Genomic DNA, 14,883 nt, shown 5'->3' on the forward strand with positions numbered 1-14,883 from the left:
GCCCGTCTCGGCCTCCCAAAGTGCTGGGATTACAGGCTTGAGCCACCGCGCCCGGCCCATAACAGAACACTTCTGACACCAGATTGCTGGGCGGGGTAACGGGGGGTTCCCCACACCAAGCAATTCTACACCACCAGCTGGGTGTCCTACAAGCCAGTTCAATTCTGACACTATCTATGTGAAGACAGCATCAGATCCCAGTAACGGGCTTGGTTACTGCCCCCTCCATTGCAGGCACCCGTGCTACTGACTGGCCAGCTATATAACCCCCTCCTTTGCAGGCACCCGTGCTACTAACTGGCCAGCTATAAACTGGAGGTTCCCACAATCCCTTCCTCAGGTTCAATCATTTGCTACAGTAGCTCACAGAACTCAGGGAAACACTTTATTTATATGTATCAGTTTATTATAAAGGATATTACAAAGGATACAGATGAACAACCACATGGAAAAGATACATAGGGAGAGATCTAGAAGGGTCACGAGCACAGGAGATTCCATCCTAATGAAACATGAAAATGGATGTGTTCACCAACCCAGAAGCTCTCCAAATCCCCCGTAGTTAAGGGCTTTTTTTTTTTTTTAGAGAGGCTTCTTATATAGGCATGATTGATATTAGCTTTATCTCCCTCCCCTTCCCAAAGATGTAAAGCGGAGCTGAAAGTTCCAAGCTTCTAATCATGGCTTGGTCTTTCTGGTGACCAGCCCCCATCCAGAAGCCTACCAAGAGTTGCCTCATTAAAACAAAAGATGTTCCTATCACCCAGGAAATTCCAACGGATTAGGAGTTCCATGTCAGGCACTGGAGTCAAAGACCAAATATTAGAACAAAAGATGCACCTAGCACCCCTACTGCTCAGGAAATTACAAGGGTTTTAGAAGCTCTGTGCCAAGAACCAGGGGACAGACACCAAATACATTTTCACAATATCACACTAATATAAATAACTGAATAAATAAATGAGAGAGACAGGACAGCTGTATGTTAAGGGAGAAGTCTAACTAATAACGCACACAGAAGGAAAAATGGAACTAGAAAAATCACTATTTGGCAAAAAGCAAACACCACAGTAACAATTACTACAGGCAAAAACTATCAAGGAATGATAAAATTTGTGGATAAAAGTATGATGAGAAACAGGATAATTGCACAGCCTCAAATATATATTGCAAGGAGAAAAATAGTAACTACAGTGAAAAAAAACTAGCAGACAAAACCATAACCAAGTGATCAACTGTAACATCACCCAGTATCCACACAATGTGCCTGCTGACAGGATGCCCTGAGAAGGGCATAATATCACTTCTGTGGTATTCTTGCCAAAAACGTATAACTTTAATCAAATCATGAGAAACAGCAAATAGAGCCAAACTGAGGAACGTTCTACAAATGACTGGCCGATAATCTTCAAAAACATCTAGGTTATGAACAATGAAGAAAGACTACCAAAACATCTCAGATTAGAAAAGGCTGAAGAGATAACTAAACGCAAAATGGGATCCTGGCCCAGAGAAAGGACTAATGGGGAAAACGGAGAAATTCAAATATAGTCTACAGATTAGTTAATAGTATTCTATCAACATTAATTCCTGGTTAGATAACTGTTCTATGGTTATACAAAATGTCAATATTTATGGAAGCTGGGTGAAAGTTATACCAGAACTGCGTACAATTTTTGCAACTTTTTTCCAAGTCTAAAATTACTGATACACTGTTTTCTCTACTTTTATGTAGCTGAAATTTCTTCATAAGTTTTTAAACAAGGGACACAAGGAACTTCTAAAAAATTAAAATACAGTCACTGATATTAAAACCTCAATTAACATATTAAACTGCAAAATTAGGCATAGCTGAAGAAAGAATTTTGTTATCTAAATGGCAGGTACAAAAAAAAAAAACCCAGAAAGTGGCTCAGAGAAATAATGAGAGAGAAGATAAAAGAGCAAAATTAAGAGGAAAGGAACAAGAAATTAGAAAGGAACGCATATCAAAAAAGAGTTCCAAAGAAGACTAAGGAGAATGAAGGAAGATTAAGAAAAAAATGGGTAAGAATTCTCTAGAATTAACAAACAACAAAAATGCTTAGATTCTAGAAATATGAATCCTAAGCAGGATAAATAAAAATATATCCACATCTAGACACAGGGTAGACAAAGCTGCAAAATACCAAAAATCAAGAGAAGCTTTTAAAAACCAGAAAAATATTAGAAAGATAAATGATAAATTATAAAGCAACACAGACTTAATCGTACCAACAATTAAAGCCACACACCCTCAAAGGTCTGAGTGAAAATAATCACACAGAATTCTATACTCTAATTATCATTTCAAGAATGAGGGCAAAATAAATACATTTTTAGACAAAGACCAAGAGTTACTATTAACAGACTCTCACTGAAAGAAATATTGAAGGGCACACTTCACACAAAAGGAGGCTGAATTCAAGTGGATTAACTGGGATGCAAAAAGCAATGGTAAAGTAAGAAATTGGTACACTGAGTAAACCTAAAAACATAAAACTTATTTTAAAAGGTCCTTTAAACAAAGCTACCATGTTGAATTTTTTTAAGTAATTCAACTTGTAAAAAAACACAAAAAACAAAAAACCATGGCTTCAGTAAGATACCTTTCACAAAGAAAAAAGGACCAAACATGGAATCCAAAAATGTCAACTAAGAATATAGCTCCCTCTCACTTTATCTTGGTAAAAGGCCTTGGTTTCTTCACCCAAAGAAGGGAAGGAAGGCATTTAGCTAGAGGATCCTTAAGATTCCCTTCCAGTTCTAGGATTCAAGGGACAGAAAACAGACCTTCCCAATTTACCAGAACATCTTTCAAAACTATAAGTTGTTTACACCAAGATCCTTCATACACAGGGCCAGTGTTTTAAAGCAAGATCTAGTCTGAAGCTTTAGATTTTAAAGAATTGGCTATCTGCTTCTATGCAAAAGCCAACTGGAAACAGACATGATCTCAGAAAAAGAACAAAGAAAATAATGCACTTTTAAACTGTTCCATTTTTAAAGAGCTAATGGAGGAAGGAAAGGCACAGTCCAAGTGGCAGGAAAACCAAAACAGTATAAAACTCAGTAAGTTTAAGTGAAAATTTCTAAAAGAAATACAGTATCAATATCAATTGGTACAAAAATAAAAACAATCACATTTTATCCCTAGTTCACAAACTAGCTGACAAACCCACCTTGGCCTCCTAAAGGGCTGGGATTACAGGCATAAGCCACCACACCTAGCCAATATCTCAGTTTTTAAACTTAAAATAACGTCAAAACTGAAAGAAACCATCATTTTAGAGATAAAGAAACTTAGATCCAAGACACCGAAGTAATTTGCTAGTAAACAGAGCTAGGTATTGGCCGGGCACAGTGGCTCATGCCTGTAATACCAGCACTTCAGGAGGCCGAGGTGGGCGGATCACGAGGTCAAGGGATTGAGACCATCCTGGCCGACATGGTGAAACCCTGTCTCTACTAAAAATACAAAAATTAGCTGGGCATGGTGGCATGCGCCTGTAGTCCCAGCTACTTGGGAGGCTGAGGCAGGAGAATCACTTGAACCCAGGAAGTGGAGGTTGCAGTAAGCCAAGATTCCATCACTGCACTCCAGCCTGGCGACACAGCGAGACTCTGTCTCAAGAAAAAAATAATAATAATAATAATAGAGCTAGGTATAACATAAAATAAGCTCCAGTGAATATATTTTTATAAAATATGATCTTGATAACTTTTGTGAAAAACAACTAAGGACTAAAAATCTTAATTATGTTTTAAATAAACATTTGTAATCACAGCCATACTCATTTGGAATTCATAGAAGACCATGCTAAAATTTGCATTTGCTTAGAAAATGCTTTCTTCTAAAAAAGAAAGCTAATACTGTAACAGAAAATATTATTTTCCTTTAACTTTTAAAACTTAAAAGTGTTCCTTTAAGAAAATCTTTTTTCTTAAAGTTCAGTCACAAAAAAAGATTTAGGAACTATTTTAGTCACCTGGGATATATAAGTGTAGAAAATACTTTTAAACATATTCAAAATATAATTATATGTATAAAACTGATAGAAAAATTACAAATCACTTTTTTCCACTGAGGTAGATGCACAAGCATTTTTAAAGCAGAACTTTTAGTGTTGTTAATGTTATATTTAACAATGATTTAAAAATACATATTTTTGGCTGGGCATGGTGGCTCACACCTGTAATGCCAGCCTTTTGGGAGGCTGAGGCAGGCGGATCACTTGAGGTCAGGAGTTCATGACCAGCTTTGCCGACATGGTGAAATCCTGTCTCTACTAAAAATACAAAAATTAGCTGGGCATGGTAGTGTGCGCCTGTAATCCCAGCTACTGGGGACGCTGAGGTAGAAGAATGGCTTGAACCTGGGAGGCAGAGGTCGCAGTGAGTAGAAATTGTGCCACTGCACTCCAGTCTGGGCAAAAGTGAGGCTCCGTCTCAAAAAATAAAAATGAAAATAAAAAATAGGCCAGGCGCGATGGCTCACGCCTGTAATCCCAGCGCTTTGGGAGGCAGAGGCAGGCAGATCACGAGGTCAGGAGATCAAGACCATCCTGGCTAACATGATGAAACCCCGTCTCTACTAAAAATACAAAAAATTAGCCGGGCATGGTGGCGGGCGCCTGTAGTCACAGCTACTCAGGAGGCTGAGGCAGGAAAATGGCGTGAACCCAGCAGGCGGAGCTTGCAGTGAGCGGAGATCGCACCACCGCACTCCAGCCTGGGCGATAGAGCGAGACTCCATCTCAAAAATAAATAAACAAACAAATAATAAATAAATAAAAATACGTATTTAAAAAATATAACTATCATTCAAAGCTGTTTAGTATAAATTCACCTTAAATTGAATCACTAAAGTTTAACTTTATAAAAAAACATCTAAAATGATTTGGAATATGAAAGGATCCTAAACGAAGAAACAAAACACCCTTAAACTTAACACAGGTCCTCAACATCACCAAGATTAGTATAGTTGCTTAGCATGGTAACTGTGGAATCAGAGCGAAGGGCTCCAGCATTAGCAGCAGCCACATAGGAATCACCTCTACTCACTATAACCTAAGACTACGGTTTACTGTAACTCTGGTTGTTCATTCTGTAACAATTTCATACACAAATCTTCCCGTTTCTTAGTCCGAACTGTACACTGCTAGTCACTACTACAAGAAAAAAAAAATCTCAGACTAATATAATAGAGGCCAAATTTAGAGAGAGGAATAAAAATCTTCCTTCAGTGTAGGCTAAATGGACTGATTACACAAAGAACTCCATACATCCGAAAGCACACAGATGTCTGCACTAGTTCCCAGGGCTCAAACAATACCAGTCATTCAATAGCTTTCCTTTTACGTAAGTTGCTGTGAGAGAGCTCAGTCAGCTCTTGTGAACCTCATAAACCAAGATCCTGGAACTCTGAAAAGTCTACATTTTTCCTCAGCATTTTCATGTACTTTGCCTGGAACTCAAACTTCGTATTTCCCCCAGACAGAAAATAAATCTGGAAATCATCTATTCTGTTTGACAAATGATGTACTCTACCTATAATTACTTTTCAACTAAAACCACAAACCACGATACAAATCTAAGATCATTAACACTGAAAGATTATCTGAATATATTTTTCAGCGCAGGAGTTTAAAACATAATTTTAAATACGCTCCATCATATGTATATATATATTATGTATATATAACACTTGACCAGATTCTATTTGTTTCCAGTTGAGTCATTTTTAAAATAACCATAACACAAAATGACTTCTCAAAATTAAATTTTGAGAGGACTGTTAACGCTGGGGGAGGGGGCTGAATTTACCCACTCTCTCCCCCCATATTCCCCTCCTCTGCCTCTCACATTAACCACACACATCAAAAATAATAAAAAATATTTCACTGGGTGTTTGACCAAGCCTTTAGTCCACAGAAAGAGTTACTCTTCACTGAACCACCTTCAGAAGCTACATAACACTACCTTCTACCTTCAAAGTACATTACTACTGATTCTTCCAATAATCTTTTTTATAGCTAAGTCTTTGGTGACTTCTCACATTCAATAATGAGAAGTAGTAAGGATAAATTAAAGCCACAGAAACTCTAAAGTATTTTTTAATCAAATGGCAAAATTACTTCAGAAGGTACGTATCAGACCTACTAACCGAAAGTAAAGCTCATTAGTTTTGGGGAGCAAAATGAAAATGATTAATTTACTCACTAAACTGTTAGATCCTGAAGAGTCAAGAGGAACTATATACATTCAGTTCCCTTTAATAATGTACTATCATGTAATCATTAATTCCTCACAGAAATGATCAAGATCCCATTCCAAAATTTGGCAATGAAGCTCATAACAGCTCTTGTGTCTCTAATTATTTTAACACTCTTCCTCTCTTCACATACATGTTACATAATGCAAATAAACATGCTATGAAGAAGAAAAAGTTGTCTCTCCCAAGTTTTCTGTCCTTAAAACAGTAAAGATAAACTAAACCCCATCTCTCCAAGCAGAGTACAAAATGCAGAACTCTGAACATAATAATCATTTAATAGATATTTTATTAAATTTCAATCATCACCCTTACAGTGGTAAGCCTTACTTTGTCAAGAAGAAAAAGAGGGGAAAAAAGAACTTTATCTTTTCACCAAAGTATTCTTCCCTAATGACGACTAAAAGTACCAAAACCCTATGTGTTCTACAAAGCAGTAACCTCAGAAACATTTCAACAACCCCTGAGCCTCACAAACTCTGTTAGCAAAAGACAAACTCCATTTCTCAAAAATATCTGTAAAGTTCTCAACAACCAAATTATTTGATAACTAGAGTTACATCTGAGACCTCCTCCTCAGGACATCCAATGCTTTTTCGTACCATCAGAGCTGCTACAATATTTCCCGGTGCTTTAAGAGCACCATCTTGCCTCAACAAACACGTTTTAATTCCACTCTAAAAAATACGTATTTGTATTTCCAGACATCTCCCTCTAAAATTTCACTAACTACTGCCCACGTTATCCTTTACAGTCAAATCAGTCTTCTCATTTTTCTACAACGTGGCATCCTGTTCAACCTCTGTAACCAAATCAGGTCTGATACCAAGATAAAGAAGCACACATAAATCTTTCCTCCATTCTCCCCAAGTTCTCATTTATTACATAAAAAGAATCCACTCCTTTCCATAAATGAAATGAGTTTTAAAGCATTCTAATACAACTGAAAGCTAAAGAAAACAAAGTACTAAAATAGTACAAGTTATTTATCTTTGGATTTTAACCAAATATTAGTCATTTTAGGTTCATGTTCAGATAGTTACCTATACTTAGCCATGACAGACTGGCCATGACAATTTATTCCACAAAGAAGTATCATAAAATGGTATACGCTAATAGTAGAAATGAGGCATAGTAACAGAAGCAATGTGGGGATACAGCTCACACTTTGAAATGAGATTTACTCAGAAGTTTAAGTTTTCCTTCTCATTAGAAAATTAACCTTTATTGCAAATATATGTTTAGCTAACTGGAAATGAGTTATTTAGTAACTTTTATTTTTCATTCAATGCTGACATATTAAATAACGCTTCAGAGTGTAACAAAAAAACACTAGTTATCACAATATCACTGTGTATATAATAAAAGTTATAAGATCTAGTCTACCTCATCTTGAGCTATCAAATCCTTCTCTTTTTAAGTTTTCATTCCTTCTTCTCTCCCTTCAAATTATCTTCTGGTATCACAAAAAATAAATACAGAAGAAAACCCAAAAAATACAAGCATGGCTATTAGAAACCCAAAACAATTTACAGAAACACTAAGAACACAACACACTGGGCACAGTGGCTCACACCAGCAATCCCAGCGCTTTGGGAAGCCAAGGCAGAGCAATTGATCACTTGAGCCCAAGGGTTCGAGATTAGCCTGGGCAAGATGGTGAAATTCCATCTTTAAAAAAAAAAATTTTTTTGAGACAAAGTCTCACTCTGTTGCCCAGGCTGGAGCACAGTGGTGCAATCTCAGCTCACTGCAACCTCCGCCTCCTAGGTTCAAGCGATTTTCGTGCCTCAGCCACCCGAGTAGCTAGGATTACAGACGTACGCCACGACGCCCAGCTAACAAAAAAATTTTTTTAGTTAGCCAGGTGTGGTAGCACACACCTAAAGTCCCAGCTATGTGGGAGGCTGAAATGGGAGGATCACTTCAGCCTGGGAGGTTGACAGTGCAGTGAGCTTTGATTGCACCACTGCACTACAGCCTGGGTGACAGAGCAAGATCCTGACAAAAATAATAATAACAATAATAATAACAACACAACTTTCTACATTCAAGTCTACTCAACAAAGAAGCCCAAAGAATCTAAAATTCCTGTTTTCGATCTTTCTCTTCTCATAGGGGTCAGGGTGGTGTATGTCAGTGGAGAAAAACCAGGAGGAGGTACGATGATCTTCATACACTGTACAAAAACTTACCCACTTGAAGGATCTAAGGCAATAGCTCTGGGTTGATCCAACTCTTGCCAAAATAAAACTTTTCGTAAAGATCCATCTAAATTAGAAACTTCAATCCGATTAGTTTCAGAATCTGTCCAGTACAATTTTTCTCCAAGCCAATCACATGCCAGCCCATCGGGGGACAATAATCCAGAAACAACAACATTCTGTACACTCTCAGTTTTGTTAAATTCTGTTCGTTTAATGGCTTCTTCGCTGACATCACTCCAGTATATCAAGCCATGACCAAACACAAAGTCCACCGCAGCTGCATCCTCCAAGCCTCCAACTACAATCGTAGCATTCTCTTTGCCATTTGTAGCATCAACCAATCGCAAGTCCCGTCTGTTTGCATAAAGCAACAAAGGGGCCGCTAGAACAAAAAAAGAAAAATATGTAAGTGAAAAGGAAGAAAAGGTATTGATTCTTGTAAACTGGGTTTCAAATCATTATTAGCGATTGTCAAAGATAAGAGTAAATAAATCAGTTGGAGACCATCTAAAATTCTTTCACACACAAAATATTATTTTTGCAGCATTTAAAACATAAGACATAGGAAAGGGGGGGAACTATTTCCACCATGATAGTCTTTTCTTGTTAAAATAACTCAGATAAAATTTTAAAGCCTGGCTATACCAAGAATTGGCAAGGATATGGAGCTACTGGAACACTCATACTCTACTGGGGTGAATGTAAAATGGTACAGTCATTTGGGAAAACAGTTTGGCAGTTTCCTAAAAGGTTAAACATACAACCTACTATACAATCCAAGGCAATAGCTAGGTATTGCCTATTCCACATCTAGGTATTTACTCAACAGAAACAAAAACATACGTCAATACAAAGACTTACATGCAAATACTCATAGCAATTTATTTGTAATAACCCAAACTGGAATCAACCCAAATGTCATCAACAGAATAATGGATAAAAAACTGTAATACTGCCATACAATAGAAAATAATGAACTCTTTGTACATGAAAAATGGGTGGATCTCAATTCAGAATGAAAGAAGCCAGGCCAAAACAAAGGTATATATTGCATGACTCTCATCTATATAAACTTTTACAAAAGGTAAACTAGTCTATTATGACATAAAGCAGACCAATGGCTGTCTCAACATAGGGAGAGAAGATGCAAAAGAATAAGGGGGAGGATTAAAAAGGGGCACAAGCAAACTTTTGCAGGTGATGAGCTATATTATCAATAATAATGATGGTTTCGGAGGTGCAAACATGTCAAAACTTACTAAATTTTACACTTGATATAAGCAAAATTTATTGTCTATCAATTATACCTTAATAAAACTGTTACAGTTTGACTGAAATAGTTCTTAGCAAAGCTACTTTATTCTGTTCTATATTACTATCAAAATGACCTTTGAAAAGACCCGAAACTAAATATAAAGCCAATCTTACAGAAATAACATTTAACTTTGAGAAAGCTGAGGCTGTTGGGAGTGAGGTAGTATAAATTCCATGTTTTTTGGGTTTTATTAAATATCTTTTCCAAGCTTCTGACATTTACTTTCCTAATATCAAGCAACAATTAAAAATCTAGAGCACTACTGTCCTACAGAACTTTCTGTGATGATGGAAATGTTCTCTCCACTGCATAACACAGTACCACCAGTCACATGCGGCTATGGAGCACTTAAAATGTGGCTAGTGTGACTAAGAAATTAAATTTTTAATTTTATATACCTTTTTTTTTTTTTGAGACAGAGTTTCACTCTTACTGCTCAGGCTGGAGTAAAATGGCATGATCTTGGCTCACTGCAGCCTCCACCTCCCAGGTTCAAGCAATTCTCCTGAGGCAGGAGAATCCCCCTCAAGTAGCTGGGATTATAGGCGCCTGCCACCATGCCCAGCTAATTTTTTGTATTTTTACTAGAGGCGGGATTTCGCCATGTTGGCCAGACTGGTCTTGAACTCCTGGCCTCAAGTGATCCACCCGCCTCGGCCTTCCAAAGTGCTGGGATTACAGGCATGAGTCGCTGTGCCTGGCCCCAATTTTATATAATCTTAATTCATTCCAATTTATATAGACAAGTGTGACTAGTGGTAGTATTGGACAGCACACATCTAGAGGCTGGAATGCAGAACATTAATGAGGCAGCAAAAGTAAGACCAAGCCAGGCGTGGTGGCTCACACCTGTAATTGCAACACATTGGGAGGCTCAAGCAGGAGGACTGGTTAAGCCCAGGAGTTTGAGACCAGCCTAGGCAACACATGGAAACCCCATCTCTACAAAAAGATAAATTTAAAAAATTAGTCAGGCATAATGGTGCACGCCTGTAGTCCCAGGTACTCGGGAGACTAAAATGGGAGGATCACTTGAGCCCAGGAGTTCAAGGCTGCAGTGAGCTATGATCGCACCACTGTGGTGCCCCAGCCTGGGTGACAGAGGGAGACCTTGTCTTTTAAAAAAAAAAAACAGTGAGTTATGATGCAATAATCTACATGACCTTCTTTCATAATTACTTACTAAAGGTCTACAACTGTGTCATCTGAAGCCAAGCCCAACTGCCATTTAGAAGTAACCATTTCCCCTTTTTCAAGAAATTACTCCAATGTCAAAAAAGTATCAGAAAAAAGTGGTGTTTCCACTAATTTATAGATTGTGTCTGTCAAATAGTTACGAATGTATACTATTTTCAACTATAAGCACAACATAAACTTCCCTAACTAAGCTTAAATCCAACATTCTTAGTCAAAAACAAACTAGCAGACAGCTGTTTTAAAAAGTGACTAACCAATCCTTCTGCTTATTCTGAGTATCTGCTGCAGCTATTAGCAAATTCATAAATTTCCCTAACAGAGTCACTTTTAATTCATTTCAGGCCTTCACACATCACACTGATTTATCAGTCCCCACAGAGCCCACTATACTGAGTCTCTCATACTATAGGCCAAATATAAACACCAGAAAAAAGGTCCCTACTAGTGAAGGATACAATGCTAAGTGCCGCAAAAGGCTAAGGAATATCCACGAAACACTTAACATTTAAAATCCAAGAGTGATAATAACGTAATATTTACTGGGCACCTTCTTTATGGCACTATCCTTGGAAAACTACAGCAAAGCTATGGACACTAGGTAGCAGCCAAGTGTCTTTCATTGCTTTCAAGCCAAACTTTAACACTTCTACGTGTACTGAACATTTTTGATCTACAAAATCCAAAGACGCTTTCTAGTAATTTAAGGCCTCACAAGTGTTCTGAGTCTCCTCTCCCTCCTGAAAACGGGTGAAGGAGGCAAGTTAATCTTTTTTAAGTTAGCAATACTAGTTACAATTGAGGATTTGTGAAGCACTGTACATAAATCTGCTGCACATAAACCACGCTATTGAAAGGAAATCCCAGGGTTCATCCTGTCCAGTCACCCTTCTGATGCCTGCATACTTTCTATGATGTTGTCACCAGTATCTGTTCAGCAACATATTAAATGGGGTATCTGATAGGTATAATTTGATTCGTAACATTGTTTTTATCTACCCAAGAGATACACTGGATCCACACACTTGCTCCCTGGAATGTGCTAGTATCTTCCATTCCAGAGAGCTTACTTTCTGACCGCCTAGTATTCAGATAACCCAAATAATCACCATCACTTCTCTTTAGTGGAACACTCACAGTGCTCAGGAATCTTTGTTTTCCTTTATTAAACTCCTGGGAAACTTTCCCTACCAGCCTTTCTAAGCTTTTTCTACTTGGAAAGACTAATTTCCACGCCCTGAATCCTTCATTCTCAGACTGTCTCATAAAACAATCTCAGTGAAGCAGGAAATAAGGTGAATGTCATACATCCCCAACATCTTAATTTATACCTCTTAAAATTTTCTCTCCACCCATTTTCCCTAACCTTGTCCTCAGTCTCAAATGACAAGATGGCCTTCCTCCTAAGGCTAACGCAATACTTTCGGTTCAGCCTCCTTACCTCCTCTCTACAACTTTGCGCTATCAATTGTTCTGTATTTCTTGTATTTTCAGTGGTTTATGCTAGGTTCCTTGCTATTGAAAACTTTTGTTTTAATAACCCTAACCTTGTTACCATCAGAATAATTATTATATTTCTACTAACTGCAAAATCTTATAACATTGGTATATACACTTCATATTACCATTCATTAGCTATTACTCTTTTATCTAACTTCCTACCCATCACTCAACTGCAAGTACTTTCTCTAAATCTTTATAACCAAATCCAGTGGTCTTTTCTCAGTCTTTATTCTTGACACCTCTAGAGCATTCAATGCTGTTGACTATATCCCTACCTATACAGAATGGTCTCCTCATACAATACTACCTATTTTTCTTGTTTGTCTTGCTTCAAACCTTCCAATTCCTATATATAGTTATCCCAAGACTCTCTGTTGTTCCCAAATGAAAGAGTATAGAAAACTAAAGTTCACAAGCGACAGCGACACAAGGTGACAGCCACCACTAGCTCAGGAGTAAAAGTCTCTTGCAATTTCCCACTTTTTGAAGAACTCAAAGAAGGCCAAAAAGGAGTAGGAGATGGCACAGTTAGCTGAGGTCTAGACGATAATAAAGACACTTACAAGATGGACAGGGATGATAATTGGGCCTGCAAGAACAATTTACGAAAACTGAATATACAGCCTTAAAATAGAACGTGGACCACCCAGAAGCATCCCCCTTTGCAAGATTTGTAACAAAAAATTAATATGAACGGAATTAATAGTTCTAATGGAGTGGTAGACCCAAGAGCCATTATTCGTGCTAGCAAAATGGCAGAATTCATAGACCAAAGTTGTCCTGCAAGACCTTTGGCGCGTAATGGTGTCTAAAGAAAATATGAAACTCCCTCAGCCACCTGACGGACAGTGTTACAGCAATTAATTGAAAAGAAAAACCACAGGCCCTTCCCCTTCCCCCCCCATTCAATATAAGCAGTCTTCATTTTCCACAGTAACAAATTTTCTAGATACATCTTGTAGACTTCAAAGTACTAGAAAGGAAGCTCCCGTTCAAAGGAAATTTATCTTAAGATACTGTAAAACTAATATTTTGTCCATTTGAAATATATAAGTTGTGCTATAACAAAAAAAGAAAGAGAATTAAAGTTCACCTGGTCAACAAGCAATTCTATGCAGCTAATTTCCAAAACATTATCTCCAGTTCTGTCCCTCTAACTTTTTGTTGGCCATCTCTACCTCCTATTAAATTAAATTCATCACCTTTCCCCAAAAACAACAAAATCCCTCACGAGTCAATGGTACACAATTCTAACCTTACTGGCATGCTTTGGAGCCATCTTTGAGCCCCTCCCCTTTTTCACCAGTCTGCCAATGACTGTCCTGTTGACTCTTATTGTACAAGCATGTCTTTACATTGGCCTCCTCTTCTCCATTTTTAGAACCACTATCCTACTATAGACCTTCATGACTTTAGGCTTAAAATATCCTAATAGTAAGTTATCTCGATATTTTCCCTTTTCCTTTTCTACTTCTAATACTTTTACTTTAGCCAACTCAAAAGTCATTCTGATTCCCCTTGCCTAAACTTACATAACGCCTCAATACCTCAGCCTTCCACCATGACTTCTACCTAGGACTCTAAATTTATCTTTTATAGTCTCTGCATCATACAAACAGGTTTCAAAACATGTAAACTGGGAGTACATCACACCCATCATCATGGAGTATTCATTTTCCTGCCCACTCCACACTTCCTTTTTCTCCCAGCAAGCAAGTCCTTCCCAGCCACAGTCAAACCTTAGCTACTCTGTAACCCTTTCTAATTGACTCAGCTTTACTTCTTTTAATCCTTAGTCTTTAGCATGTACGTGATAGTAGCTTTTTTTTTTTAAGCCTACTTTCTACCTCTAGCATCTCAGCCTAGATCCATACAAGGTATACAAGAACCGTACCTTATAACTAATTTTACCACCAATGCCTACTACAGTTCACTGCACAAGAAATATCATAAACATATTTACTAATATTTTGGGGTTTTTGTTTTGAGACAAAGTCTCACTCTGTCACCCAGACTGGAGTGCAGCGGCGCAATCTCGGCTCACTGCAACCTCCGACTCCCTGGTTCAAGTGATTCTCCTGCCTCAGCCTCCCGAGTAGCTGGGAATACAGGCATGCGCCACCATGCCCAGCTAATTTTTGTATTTCTAGTAGAGACAAGGTTTCACCGTGTTGGCCAGGACTGTCTTGATCTCCTGACCTCGTGATATGCCCACCTCAGCTTCCCAAAGGGCTGGGATTACAGGTGTGAGCCACCGCACCCAGCGGTAAAAGAAATTTTATTTGTCATGGTCAAAGCCGGCTAAGACTTTTTTTTTTTTGAGATGGAGTCTTGCTCTGGCACCCAGGCTGGAGTGCAATGGCGCAATCTTA

The 14,883-nt window shown here is 38.0% G+C and overlaps 1 protein-coding gene and 1 pseudogene across 2 annotated transcripts in view; one reads left to right on the forward strand and one right to left on the reverse strand.

Annotated features, from left to right (window-relative positions):
- Nucleotides 1–14,883, reverse strand: part of LRP6 (low density lipoprotein receptor-related protein 6) — a 149,702-nt gene that overhangs the window by 119,640 nt on the left and 15,179 nt on the right. For both annotated transcript variants that reach the window (XM_011953772.1, XM_011953779.1), the window contains exon 2: nt 8,488–8,881. In XM_011953772.1, coding sequence (XP_011809162.1) covers nt 8,488–8,881 — 394 coding nt within the window. The remainder of the gene's footprint in view (nt 1–8,487; nt 8,882–14,883) is intronic.
- LOC105521184 lies at nt 10,606–13,375 on the forward strand (annotated as a pseudogene).

This window comes from Colobus angolensis, unplaced genomic scaffold (assembly GCF_000951035.1).
Source record: "Colobus angolensis palliatus isolate OR3802 unplaced genomic scaffold, Cang.pa_1.0 Scaffold11, whole genome shotgun sequence".
Classification (NCBI taxonomy): Eukaryota; Metazoa; Chordata; class Mammalia; order Primates; family Cercopithecidae; genus Colobus; species Colobus angolensis.